Source organism: Watersipora subatra, chromosome 5 (genome assembly GCF_963576615.1).
Source record: "Watersipora subatra chromosome 5, tzWatSuba1.1, whole genome shotgun sequence".
Lineage (NCBI taxonomy): Eukaryota > Metazoa > Bryozoa > Gymnolaemata > Cheilostomatida > Watersiporidae > Watersipora > Watersipora subatra.
In genome coordinates this window covers 36,305,657-36,320,705 of record NC_088712.1, presented here as the reverse complement: position 1 = coordinate 36,320,705, position 15,049 = coordinate 36,305,657, and the positions used below count along the sequence as shown (strand labels likewise).

General features: G+C 33.7%; 1 protein-coding gene across 1 annotated transcript in view; it reads right to left on the bottom strand.

The window, feature by feature from the left end:
• Positions 1-1,314: 1,314 nt before the first annotated feature.
• The window catches only part of LOC137396423 (DBH-like monooxygenase protein 1 homolog), a 34,150-nt gene continuing 20,415 nt past the window's right edge, over positions 1,315-15,049 (bottom strand). The window contains exons 7-14 of the mRNA XM_068082699.1: positions 14,269-14,457; positions 11,959-12,067; positions 10,126-10,286; positions 8,600-8,782; positions 6,213-6,272; positions 5,131-5,273; positions 3,640-3,769; positions 1,315-2,375 (exon numbers count right to left, since the gene is read on the bottom strand). Of these exons, the coding sequence (XP_067938800.1) occupies positions 2,151-2,375; positions 3,640-3,769; positions 5,131-5,273; positions 6,213-6,272; positions 8,600-8,782; positions 10,126-10,286; positions 11,959-12,067; positions 14,269-14,457 (1,200 nt within the window). The 3' untranslated portion in view covers positions 1,315-2,150. The remainder of the gene's footprint in view (positions 2,376-3,639; positions 3,770-5,130; positions 5,274-6,212; positions 6,273-8,599; positions 8,783-10,125; positions 10,287-11,958; positions 12,068-14,268; positions 14,458-15,049) is intronic.

Genomic DNA, 15,049 nt, shown 5'->3' with positions numbered 1-15,049 from the left:
CACACGATCAAATAAACAAATATAAATAAATAATGTATATATAACACATAAAGAAAGTCAAATGCAAAAACCATGCAAATTTTAAATAAATACTAATGTAAAATGACGTTTTCTTTAAAATAGTTTTGTTCTTTTGATTAATCTGTGAGCAAACCACAACAATGTTTTGACGCAGCACCAAGCTGCAACAATAATACAACAAGTCCTAGAAACCCATCTCCTGTCTGTCTTTCTATAAATGCCAGTTTGTGCATTGCTGGCTAATCACAGGAAACCCTCGAATGTTCACATAATAATTTCTAAACGGAGTCAACTACAAATAATTTGACTTTCATTAATACATGTGAACTAGAGAAATCATTCTGTAATTTTTATTAGATTGCTAAAAACTAAATTTTATTATAATTATTAATTATATTGTTATTATTATTACTGGTACCCTGGCAGTCCTGTGCACCGTGAGAGACCACCGATGATGATATGTACTGAACAAGTAGAGATTTAGTTTATAGTAAGTAAAGCTGTTGCTGAACTGCATCTAGCTGCCATGTAGGTTTAGCACAAAATAGGTAGAAACCTTCCTACCTACTTTGTGTTAAATCTTAAAAAAATCTATATAATTCTTTAGATTTTGTTTTGATTTGTGACGAACTGTTGTTTTAAATCTTTACTATAATAATATCCGTGTCCGTTTGTTTGAAGCCGTGCTACGAACAAAAGAAAAAAAACTTTTTGCATGGGAATCGAACACGGCGCATCAGATTAAAAAAAACTCACACTATCGCTATACCCCTGCAGAGCCTTCCCGTTGCAAGAGATAATTCTCCATATACTGATTAATCCTGATGCAATGGCAAATGTACTAGCCAGCAGCAATAACAAAAGAGACATCAAGCTGCAAAACTAGTGATGTCATTTTGGCAGCTATTTTTCTTCTTAGCGTTTCAACCATGATCAAGTTTTTACATTTTCAATCTTGAAACATTCTGACAGTCAGATCACCTCAAACATTAAACATCAAAGTCGCACTACCAGCGTTAGGAAACAAGATTGCACCACACAGGTATAAAACCAGAATATTCTAGTTCTGAGCCAAGCTCATCGCCACTGCACCACTGCACCACTGAACCACCTTACCTCATCTAGGAATAGCTGTGTACATAGTTATTACATGTGATGATCTCTCACAGAGCACGGAACTGCCTGGGTACTAGTTTTTTATAACCTTTGCTGTAGAAAATTTAAATAACATTCATGGTGTTTAGCAACTTGAGCAACAATGTGCTAAGGTCAGCCAGTCAATCCTCGGCAGCTCAGGCCAAAATAATTTTATTACATCTTAAATTTACAATTTCAGTTTGAATTTAGTGAAACACTTTTGTGGCATATTATGTTTGTATCACAACAAATATATTTTATCTAAATAAGAGAAACCATAAAATAAGCTGGAAACAACATGCAAGAATAATTGTTACAAGATGGATAATTATATCATATAATATTATATCATAATCATATCCACAAAAGCATAATGGTAAAATCAAGTAAAAGTGTTACCTAGCAACAACAACTACTCAAAGCGCAGACAAAAAGAACGCAAAGGATGACAGCTCGTGTTTTTGTCGAGGTTCTTGTTTCAAACCAAAATAATTGACACGCTTATTTTATGTTTTCATGTTTCAAAACATACATTGAGTTATAAATAGTTTTGCATGAAAATTTATAGCTTGTATCTCTTTGCATGAGACCAAATTTGACTTGAAAAATATTTGAACTGCAACCTTACTGCCTACATCTGGTCACATTCTGAAAGGCTTCAATTTACAGAATTTTAGCTTACCATTTCAATTACAGCTACAGTGACATACATATGGATTCAGAGATTAGTGTAGATGTCATCATTTACTATCTCTGCAAGCTCAATGATGGCAGTAAGACATTTTGCTACCTGAGCTTCGGCATTACTCAAAAAGTGTTGGGTTTTCCAAGCACCTGCATGTAGCTGTCACGTTTAACTAAATTGAATGACAAGTGTCACTACCTAGTTCAAATGATATGATATGGAACCACAAAGTGTTTGTTATGACTGTTATGAAATATACATAAAGCTGACTAATAGTAGGCCAGTGATAGATCTACGAAACATAGAGCTAATACAACATGACAAAGGCCAGTGGTAGGACTGAGAAGAAACAGAGACCATTAAAAGTCGCTGAATTTTTGTTTTGTTGCTCGACCGTTTCAGCTGGTTTGCTTTTTTCCACGTCATTCTCAGCAGCCTTTTGGTGGTCTTTAATCATATCACTAGGACAGTGTCTTTCTTCAACTCTTTCTCCTGCAGGGTAGCCAATTGGGTTGATCAAATGACTTGATAGCTGCAATAAACAGTTACTTTTAGCATCTCAGACGATTTAACAATGGTTGACTCACATAAATCAATCTCAACTCCATTTTTTATAGTCTACTAAAGCAAGAAACAGTACTTTTGCTTGTTGCATGTATAGTCATTTGTCTATCTCCGCAATGTTTATATAATTTAAGATGCTAAGATAACTTTCAACATTTTTGTTTGCATTTTGACTGCAAAATTTGCATGTTTTCAGTAAACAGTAAATAATATATACAATACTTTTTGTTTTGAGTTATTTCCTTTTAATTATAAAAACAATCTTAAGTGGGAACATAAAGTTGAACGTATGCTAATCTAAACTGTGTGTGACTTAGTAGCATTTATATAAACAAATCATGTCTCTATATGATCTGGTTTGTAAAATAAAATTGTTTCAACAATCAAATAATGAAGAAATACTTAATGCATGAAGTAGGAGGCCGTAAAATTTGATCAAATTTTTTTTGGTAACTGAACATAGAAAACAGACAAATTTATTTAAATTTTTTTATTTATTTAATTAATAAAAAAGTAACTATAATAAACAAATAAAGCTAACAAAAGTATTTTGAGTTAGTTATTATTTTTTATGTTCGTTATAAAAACCAAAACAGTAAAACAACACGAAGTCAAAAATTGAGCACCTCTACTTCATCTTTTTTCAATACATGTGCCAAGTCTTTTGGGCAGACAACATCTTGTGCTCTAGAATGGGAGCTAATCTGAGAAAAAATATTTACGTAGGCTACTACAAAAACAAATAAAATTCTTGTGGAGTTGTTCTAAGTACGCATTTCCTATTTAAAGCTATTTTTAAGCAGTTATGAGCCGCTTGGGTAATTATGGAGCTATGCATCTTACGGCAGCCAGAACAAACGGTCATGCATTCTCGCAATGGTTGCATTTTAAAAATGCAGACCTAACTATGACATGTTGTTAGTTTTATGATCTCACAGTTGAATCAATTGAAATTGTCCTTTATATCTATATGAACATAATGGTTTTAATAATTTTAACAGCTCATTTTTAGGGCATCATCTAGGTTCTGCACTACCTGCCACCTGTCGGAGTTTGTTATCTAGGCCCACTACTCTTTGCTACCTACTGGAGGTTGTCATTTAAGCCCCGGACTACCAGCTACCCGTTGGAGCTTATCACCTAAGTCCTGCACTACCTGCTACCTGCTGTCATTTGTCCTTTAGGCTTGTTATCATAAAAGACAAGCTTTCATGACAGAATAGCACTCTTACGTTGTAAGGAGTTCCATTTTCTCTGGTGCATTTAGAAAAGTGAAACGTCTGATCAATTCCATCCTGAAGGGTGCTCACAAGTTCACTCGTCCAATTAGATATTTTACGAAGTCCTGCTAGTCCTCCAGTTCTATAGATAGTTAGCAAGAAAAGTTGACAGACAAACAGACGACAGATGATATCACAACATTTTTGACAGTTTCTTAAATTATAACCTAATCTTGCATAGCCACGTTGAAACAATATTTTAGCTGTTGAACATCTGCATTTGTCAATCTTCAGTTCTAATTAAATATTGAATTAATACAGTATTATTTCAAATTTTTTGTTATCTTTGTTCACTCTACCTTAGTACTACTGTAGTACTAAGGTAGTACTACAGTAGTACTTATTACACTACAGTTAATTGAATGATCAACTAATGAGGACTTGCAATGCAAATATGGAATATATAAAATTTATACATAGGAAAAGAATTATTTTTTTTGTAATTTTATTATTTACTACCATTTTTACAGATAGCGTTAAACAGTGGTTCAAGTTTATATTTTTGTTTTTTATTAATCATTTTACTAAAATGATTTTGTTTATTTGGTATCATATACCTGTTCTACAAGCACTAATATTTATTATCGTATAAACTGTTCATGGTTTAAATTAGATTGTTTAAACTGAAAATAATTGTTGTTCATAAAAAGATAACAAAATTTGCTTTATTTGAATGAAACAAGAGTTGCAGTAAGAAGGTAGGACAAATCTTGCAAAAAATTATAAATTTTATGGTGTTATTTTAATTATAATTTGTTCACAATTACAAATATTGCATTAATAATTTCAAGTCAATGAAATGTCTCGAAAATCCTTAATGTCTCTTCTGTTAAGCACGGCGGTAACTTTTATTGTTTATTAGTAGCTAGGGTAACGGTAATGTTAAAATTTATTTGGAATATCTGTAAGTTCAGTCTAGTTAATATGTTGCTACTGCAATATACATATCTTGCTGCCAAAGGTGACAGCTGAGCAGAGGAAACAATTGAGCAAGCTATCATCGCTGTGTTCAATAACAAGGTTGCAAAAGCAAACGTGCGACTAACACCGGCAAGAATTTTCTTCCAGCAAACACATTATGCTGAAACTGTTCAAACAATAGTCTACAGAACTAGCAAACTGAATGCAACTAATCATGACCTTGGTGTTTTCTCAGTGCTTAAAGACCATGTAGCTATACAATAACGGTTTTTAGTGAGACATCTTTTAGCATACATATATATTTTTTGTAATTTTTGCTAAAGATTGGCTGAACATGCCAAAACTAAAACCATGTTTTTAGTAGTCATTGATTAGACTACTACTTTACCCTCTGTTAACTACTACTCCACCCTCTGTTAACTACTAATTTACTCTCTGTTAACTGCTAACTTACCTTCTGTTAACTACTACTTTACCCTCTGTTAACTATTACTTTACCCTCTGTTTACTGCCACCACTTACCCCGATGTATTGAGATTTAGAGCATCGTAAACAGGATCGCTAGGAAATACGATTCCAGGAAACGACGTGCAGTAGGCAAGATCTTGTCTTGGGTAGTAACTGAGAAAGGCCAAACACATCTCCGAGAGTGTACTATAGCCTCCCTGAATCATAGACAGTCAAGCTGATATAATCCGTTATGACATATGAGTGTACTATGAGCACACAGAATACTATTTCCCCATGGCAATAGCTAGTTCTTTGGTTTATTCTAATCTATGATGGTTCAACTATCTTAAGGTTGTCATGAGAAATGGAACAACAGAGTTTATAAACACATCACTGAGGGAGGGAGAGAGGTCATTGAATCACGAACTATATAAAATATATGATTGGATGAACTAAAAGACCAACAGAATATACGGTTATTTGCCTTCAACATTCTCATATAATTGGTTTTTTCACTAAACCTGTCTATAAGAGATATTGCTATGCTAGCTCCTTTGGGCAATATGCCGTCGAATCTCTCATCTTTTAACAGAGAAATGTATTTTAATAGCTATATGACAAACCACTTATTTCCTTTTGTTGACTAGCAGTGATAGTTTGTGCTTTTTATTTGGCATAATTTAGAAAACGTTTCTATTTAAAATGAAATTATAACCAATAAAGTACTCAAAAACATTGGATATATGAAGCCGGGTGACTTACCGTATGTGTAGATAACATGATCTACGCAAGAACTGGATAGCCCTATGCTAACAGTACCAAATTGTGTTCTTCAACAATTGAGGTCAATAATTCGACCACCATGCTAAACTCAACTCAAAATATCTATATTAAAAGTTAATAATGAACATCAAAACTTTTAGCATAAAATTAACTTGGGCATATTCATAATGGTATTTTAGGTTTATGAAGTAAGTTTTGAAAAAAACGCAGCCTGGCCGCTTTTACCTAGTTGATATAACTAGGTAACACGCTAACCTGAACTCTTATATAATTAAGATTCTTGGCTAGCTAATTTACTAGTCTAGTGAGAAACAATAAAATTTGGTCAGTCACAATGATAACTTAGTCTAAGGTGCCGGTAACGGGTTTACCAATGTAACGTTGTCTCTCGTGTCGGAAGAATAGTAGCAGGTGATCTTTAGTGAGTCTCCCTGAAAAGAGAAATAGTATAGTATCAAAGTATTAAAACTTGCAACAAAAGATAATTAGTTAATAATATAAAATAATATATAATATAAAATTTTAAATATAAATATGAAAATATATAAAAAGTATCAAAATAAATATAGAAAAGTGATGACGAAGTGCTCCAACTATAATAGATGAGGCCTTAAGAAAAAGGTCTAAGGTGTAAGTTAGGCACGGATGTCAAAATCTGGAACAACAATTTGGTGTGATAGCGACATATTTGTTTTATCTTAACTTGTGGTTCACTAAAAAGTCTATTTGACCACTGAAAACTAACAGCTGGCAATTGAAAACTGACAACTGGCAAAGTAGCAACTGACAATTGGCAACTGGAAACTGACAGCTGGCAATTGGAAACTGACAGCTGGCAAGTAGCAACTGACAATTGGCGACTGAAAACTGACAGCTGGCAATTGGAAACTGACAGCTGGCAAGTAGCAACTGACAGTTGGCGACTGAAAACTGGCAGCTGGCAATTGGAAACTGACAGCTGGCAAAGTAGCAACTGACAATTGGCGACTGAAAACTGACAGCTGGCAATTGGAAACTGACAGCTGGCAAGTAGCAACTGACAATTGGCGACTGAAAACTGGCAGCTGGCAATTGGAAACTGACAGCTGGCAAGTAGCAACTGACGACTGACAATTGATGACTGAAAACTGACAGCTGACAATTGACAACTGATAGATGCTAAGATAGCAACTGACAATTGGCAACTGAAAACTGACAGCTGGCAATTGGAAACTGACAGCTGGCAAGTAGCAACTGACAATTGGCGACTGAAAACTGACAGCTGGCAATTGGAAACTGACAGCTGGCAAAGTAGCAACTGACAATTGGCAACTGAAAACTGACAGCTGGCAATTGGAAACTGAGAGCTGGCAAGTAGCAACTGACAATTGGCGACTGAAAACTGGCAGCTGGCAATTGGAAACTGACAGCTGGCAAGTAGCAACTAAAGACTGTCAATTGACAACTGGCAACTGCCAGCTGGCAATTGGCAACTACAAACTGACAGCTGACAATTTGCTATTAGTTGCTGATGATTTACAATGAGCAACTGACAGCTGGTAAAATTCTAGCAAACTTAAATAGTTAGGATTGCGATCTGAGAAACAAGTTGAAGTGAAAATAAAGCTAAGAGTTGAACAAAACTGATGGAAAAAAAGGATATTGTCTCCTAATCTAAAGAAGAATTTACTAGAATGCATGAAACCTGCTGATTAGGTAGATATGAAGTGCTTTACTAACCATAGATGCTGATAGCAAAAACTATAATCAATTTAAAAATGAACTTATACACCTATTTTGTAGATTTTATCAGAAATTATAGAAATGTTACCAGCATTTGCAATTGTTGTTGATGTTTGAATTGATCTGAATGTCAGGATGTTTCTTGACTAAAATCAATGAAAACCTTATCGCAATTAAAATGCTCAGAAGGAAAATATGCGTAAAATGATGTCCCTAGTTGCTATCGTTGCTATAGTTAATATCAGTTATTGTGTTGAAGTTTCAAGTTACAAGGTTATGCATCTCTATTCTGTTGGTCTCTTTGCAGCTATAGATGTCATAATTGCACTTTGGCTTGATTTGAGTGTTTTAATCATGATCAAGGTTTGTCATACTAATCTTGAAACATCCTGGCAGTCAGATCATCTCAAACAGCGAAAACAATCGCTAGCGATATAAAAATACTGATACTTTCAGATAGCATTTACTACTATAAATGCCATAATACAAAACTCTGATTTATCAGTTTTAACCGCAAGCAAGTGTTATCAATTTTAGTCTTAAAACATCCTGGCAGTCAGATCACTTCAAACATCAAAAATAATCGCAAATGATAAAAAACACCGATACTTTCTGATAAAATCTACACACACTTTGTGTGAGTTCATCACTAAAATGGGTGCTACTGGAGATAGTGGACACTCAATCAACCGATTGCCAACTGTTGGCAAGACAACCCAATAAGCCTGACATTTACTATCAACAGACCAGTTTTCTAACTGACTATTTGAATAAGTGATGGTATGACAGGCACTCAGGTGAATATTATGAAACTGGTCTATTTAAATCAAATATGAAAGTTATTAGGTCATTTTTTCTACAATGCCAGTGAAAAAAAATTATAAAAAAAAGAAAAATCGATGTTTATGTACAAAACAATTAATATTAAATAAATGAGTTATTTCTGTAAACAATGCAAAGTCCAACATTTTAGTCCATGAACATATTAGCTAAGCGCTTAAGCTAATGGTCAATATATATGTCAAGATTAACTGACCGGCAGCAATTTGTGGGTGTTCTCCATCATACGCATTTCCTGAAAGTTGAAGTCATAGGAGTCATCAAATGCAAGGAGGCCCATGTTTTGTCCATCTCTGTACCATTCAACATGAATAGCTCTGCCGATAAGATGAGTGTGCAGGAAAAAGCTGAAGACATTGATCCCCTCTTCTGGTATCCACTGCAACGGTACAATTATTTTGTTTAGTTTAAAATTGGTAATTAGCAAACTACGGCCAGAAATCCGCAACGAGCATTAGCAAAAAGCAATTAGCAAAAATCATTTTGCAAAATGTCAAATAATAAAGTGGAAAATAATTTTTAGCTTGCTTCCTTTTTTAGTTGAACTTTAATCTTGGCAGTTGATGACAGAAAACATAATTAGCAGTAAGAGCTATTTGTACTTTACATAATAAAACCCAGAGTCATACATTACCATAAAAAGGTGAATATATGTACATTACTAACTATCGGGTAACAGCGCATCTTAGGTCGGTACAACGGGCATACAACACATGCGCAATGCACATACAAGGCACTTGCAACACACAAACATTGCGGATACAATGTGCATACACTATCATTACAACCCACATACAACGGTCAATAGAACATTAATAGAATACTTTGTGTAATGTTTTAGACCTGTTTTATTAACAGACTATAAATATAAATAGAATATTGAACAATAATATAATATTATTACAACTATTATTATTACACATTAATATCATTAATAGTTTTAATGTGTTAACAGTGTCACGTTGTGGCATGTGCATTGCATGCGCGTTGTACCGATTTAAGACGCACCGTTACCAACTATAGCACCGTGTGCATTACTAAAAACTTATAGTTTTTATACTTGTTAGAACACGATAGAATAAAATGCTTACTGTATGGCAAATAGCAAATATACATGTTGCATGTGCAGCAACAGAGCAATCAAAAACTGATAAACAACAATTAGCAAAAAACAATTAAAAACAGCAACTATAAAAAAGCAATCAGAAAATGGCAACTAGCAAACAGCAACTAGCAAACAGCAATTATCAACGGACAACTAGCAAACGACAATTATCAAATGACAACTAGCAAACAACAATTATCAAATGACAACTAGCAAATGACAATTATCAAATGACAACTAGCAAACAACAATTATCAAATGACAACTAGCAAACATCACCTAGCAAACAGAAACTAGCAAACCACAATTAGCAAACGGTAACTAGCACACAGCAATTAGCAAAGCAAGGCTACCACACAACTATTAGCAACTAGCAAATAGCCAACAGAAACAAGCAAACATCAACTAGCAAACAGCAACTAGCAAACAATAACGAGCACACAGCAACTAACAAACAGCAACTAGCAAACAATAACTAGCACACAGCAACTAGCAAACAAAAATTAGCAGTTAGTGACCAAGAATTAGCAAATTTGCATAGCCACTAAAAGATAGCGATGCTAACTTTAATTGCTAACGAGAGAGCAATAACTTATAACTAGCCAAAATTATTTTACCTGATTTGTACAAGACTCATCACAATATGCTTCAGATCTAAACTTTTCAACACCTGGTGGCACTGCAATTCCATGAATAAGGCCAAGAGGTATAACTCCGAGTTCATTCTCTCTTAAAGTGCGTGTGTAGAAAAATCGCAGACCTGATGCGTCTACAAAAGCTAAAAATTCGGACACCTTTATACACACTGCTTTTCGTAGAGGACGCAATCTGAGAGTAGGCGTGGACTAGTGGTCTAGCACGCTGAACCTGCTAACATAAGGCCGGGTTCAATTCCCAAAAAATGACTTCTGTTGATACAGGAATGACATCGAAGTTAAACTAAGCATGTCTGCAGTCGTCAAGGTTCTCTGACCACTGGACTCAGGCATGTCTAGTCAAGGCCATAGATCCATCATAGAGTCATAGAGTCTTTGTACAACAATGGTGTTTAAAAACATGTACAGCTTCGACTTGCTGAAAGCTAAGCAGACATCATACGCTGTTTTCCAGGAACTGCTCTCACTACTAGGATGAGCTACGGTAATACAGGCGGTGATAATTAACAGAAACAATCAGCAAGAGAAAGTAATTCTTGCCATGTACATATACTTTGCTTTACAGACGTATATCACACTTCTCCCATTTGATTAATTTGTATACTTTTAGTGTGACATACGCGCCTGGTTGCTATGCGCCTGGTTGCTTGCCTGTGACATGACGTGCGCCTGGTTGCTATGACAACAAATGTGTCACAACTATTCAAAAACTGCTATATAGCTGTTTTAGCTCTATGGCCCTTACTACGGCCGTGTTTATTTAGGTTTTTGCAAAAAAGTTTAGAACTAACTTGACCATTTTATTCTATTAAAAATAAAATATCTCAGTGATATGCTACGCAAGGTACTAAACAGAGCATTTAGTAATTCACGACAAACGCGCCGGCAGATGATGGCTGAATATTAACTATAATGAAACAATGCAATAGTTGGTAACCAAGCTGCATTGTTACATCATCTCTGCTGAGCTTTCGGTGAAAGGAGTGTTCAAGTTTAAAATCTTTTAAATCTTTGTGCTGCTCGCAATGTAAAAAGTTTTATGGAGGTTGAAATTAAAAATTTTGGTCAGCATTAAAAGTGAAATCTGAAAAATTCTGTTTGACATTCATTTATTCAGGGTCTGATGTGTCTGAAAGGCTAGGTCGAGCTTCAGTATAAAAATCAACAACCCGACACATTTGAATATTTCAAGTTTTTTAGATAGTTTTAAACTGAACTATTTTACAATCGTTTACTTGAGTAGTCAGAAAAATACCATGTTAAATTAAATTCTATACATTGCTTAAAAATGAACTTACACAGAACTATATATTTTATCAGAAAGTAGCAGCATCTTTCTATCATTTGCGATTGTTTTGGATGTTTGAGGTGATCTGCTTGTCAAAATGTTTCTAAATTTAAATCGATAAAACTTGAATGCAATCGAAACACTCAAAAGAAAAATACGTTTGGGATGACATTACTAGTTGCTATCATTGCTATAGATGCTATCAGCTATTGCCTTCATGTTGTAGCATTATGCGTCTCAATGCTGTCAATCTCTTTACAACTATGGATGTTATAATTGCACTTTCGATTGATCTGAGCATTTTAGTCGCGATCAAGTTTCATCAATTTTAATCTAGAGACATCCTGACAATCAAATTCCCTTGAACATAAAAGAATTGCAAATCATAGAAAAATCATGGATAATTTCTGATAAAATCTACAAAAAAATGTGTGTAAGTTGATCATTAACTCCTTGCTTGAGCACAATCGTATAAAACCTTCAGTTAGAAGTGGACAATAACTCACTGTCTAGCAAGCCAGGGTTATCATAGTGTATCTCTATTTGAAAGTAGCTGGCTGCAGATCCATTTCTGCCTCCTATTGGAAGGCCAACCTCTTCTGGATAGTACACAGTCTGAAAAACATAAATCTGAGTTTCAAACTAAAATACAGGACTTCAAACAAGCATTGTTACTTAGCGTATGAGTAGTATCAGCAATTTATTATGTTTAATCTGAACTTTATTCATTTTACATCTATTTCTTTTTTGTAGAATTTTTGTTTCATTATATTATTAAAATACTAGGTAACTTGTAAATCAATTGTCTCTGCTCAGCTATCCTTATTGTATGTTAAACTAGCTGTAACCAGTACGTTGTATTTATACTTTGTACAGAACCACTACCATTATTAAAAGTTATTGTTCTGTTGCAGTTTGTCCCTATTACAGTGTTTTATTTTAATTGTAGAATCCTGGGCTATTTTAGATTTACTGTCTCTTTACTGTTGTAAGATTTGTTTTGCAGAATTTTTTAATAAAAAAACTGTACACAATTATAAGCATTTATTTTATCAGCAAAAACTTTCTCAAAAATATTTTTTTGAAAAATGGTCCAATTGAAAAGAAACATAATCTATAAAGATATCAACTGCTTAAAACAAACTCTACTTTACGTACAAAATCTCTGTATGAGATTTAATTGTAATGACTTTTACCAAGGTTATTTATATTGGTTTGTGATACAGAGAAACAGCTTTGCATGATATAAATTAAAATCAAATAATTTAAAATTTGATTTTTACCAAACTTTACTAAATACGACTGCTGACATTGCAAATCAGTTGAGATAAGCAACGGTATAATTTAGAAACCATATTAAATGTGTATAATAGCTAACTAGCTTGTGTACCTACTTTGGCTTCTAGGCAACAAAAATTTACAAAATTAGCAGCCTGTTTAACAACAAAACCAGCAATTTGGTTGTCAACATATCGACAGTTATATTAACATTTTAAATTGGCAAGCGTATTGCCTAACGAATTATGTTCTCCTTCAGGATATCTTTGGCTACAGAGTGAAAAAAAGTAAATTACAATCTTCTTTTGATGTTATTACCTCGTCTAAAATTATGGTTTTATAACTTTCCACTTTTTATCTTTACTAACGGCTTCTATGAATACTGCAGAATAAAATTGTTTTTGATAAAAATCTATATCTGCTAACATAGGCAGCAGGAAACCTGTAGGTTTAAAAACTCTTAATATATTTTTAATTTATTTTGGGTGTCGATTATTAGTAAATCTGGACACCAAAATTATGCTCTTCATACTAAGTCGTATATTAAAAACACTTTTGAAAATCTCATAGCAAATTTATATTAACAATTACAAATAAAAGTCAAATAAGACATGGTGAAATAATGTTTTTATTAAAATTGCATTATGCTTGCTATAAATGCAGTTTGTGTCATACTCTAAACACACTGAGTATCTAGATTTTGAATTTCTTTTTCAACATTCTGATCTAACATGCTAACAGTTTGAGTTCTAATTTATTATAATTGAAGCATTTATAAATCTATAATTGTATATATATATAATATAGCATTTAAGTCTTGAATAAAAGTGTCTTATGTCAAATTCAAATTTATGTTTAAATTTAAATTTAAATTTAAATTTATGTTTGAATTTAAATTTATGTTTAGGTTTAAATTTAAATCTATGTTTGAATTTAAATCTATTTTTAAATTTATATTTAAATTTAAAACTTGTGGAAAAAAGCAATATGATGGCAAAAAACCTTTATCAACTTCATAAGCATTCAAAAATTTTATTATGGTATTTTGAAAGCATTTAGAAAAATTAATTATTTAGCATGATAAAATAGAACACAACCCCACATGTCTCCTACTCCAGCCATAGATATAGAGTTCTTTTTGTTAACTCTATCTGTATGCTCACCATGCCTAGTGGTTTAAAATGACTGACCTACTAACAACAGGCTAGGGTTCAGTTCCCAAAAAAGCCTCTGGTGGTGACAGGAATGAAATCCAACCGTAAACTGTCTTTTGCAACTGAGCATGTCTCTGGTTGTTAAGCTTTCTTTGTCACTGGAGTTAAACAAGTCCATCTATGATCAGAGATACATTTTCCATGCAATAGTGTTCTTAAAAAAGCTCGTACACACCCTCTAATTGCTTGCGGGAAGCTACAGTAAGCAGACATTGTACGTAATCTTCCAGAGATTTCTCACACAAACTCACCTCGCTTCACCATAGTGATGTACATAGAACATTTCACTCTAGCCTTAGTAATATGGCAAGGTCAGTCACTTACCCCACCTCCCACTGCCCAGCCCATCACTATAGCGTTACAGAAGCTTGAAAACTCAGGCATCTCTGCAGCGGTACAAAGACTTCCAATTTTAGAATAGTTTCCAACGAGTTCTTCAGTGAGTCCATAACAAGCGTACATTATGATGTGGTGTACTAACCCTTCATTCCCTTCTGTTATTACTGGTTCAAACTGAAATTACAAATTGGCACAGGATATCCATACCATATTCATCCAAGTTTACTCAACATGCAGAGTTGATATTGACTTATAGATCATCATAACCAGCAACATAATGATTTCATCACTGTTGCTGTCCCTCCAGCTCAGGCAACCTCCCCTATCTTGTTACGCCATTCCTTTCTATCCTTACTAATTTTATCTGCCTGTTCAAATTTCATTTTGATGGATTTCAGGTCATTTTCGATGTTCATTTTTTTAGATAAACCTATTGTCTTTTCAATCTATAAGTCAGCACTTATAGATAGACTAGGTGAATGCCCAGTGTTGCCCGGGTAATAAAAAAGGTCTATGCACAAAAGATTATTTTTTTCAACATATAACAACAGTTACCATTCTAACTTTCAAATTTATATCTTGAGAAAAGTGTTTTGTGCAGTTCAAATAAATTAAGAGAAAAAATAAAACAACCGTAAAGGTATTTAAGTTTGAATGTGAAATAGTTAGCAAGTAATGGCTAAATTAAGTCTGTTTTGCTACGATTACAATAAAAGATGATTCGGTAACGATATAATTAATATGAACTGAGACAATGAAATAAAAC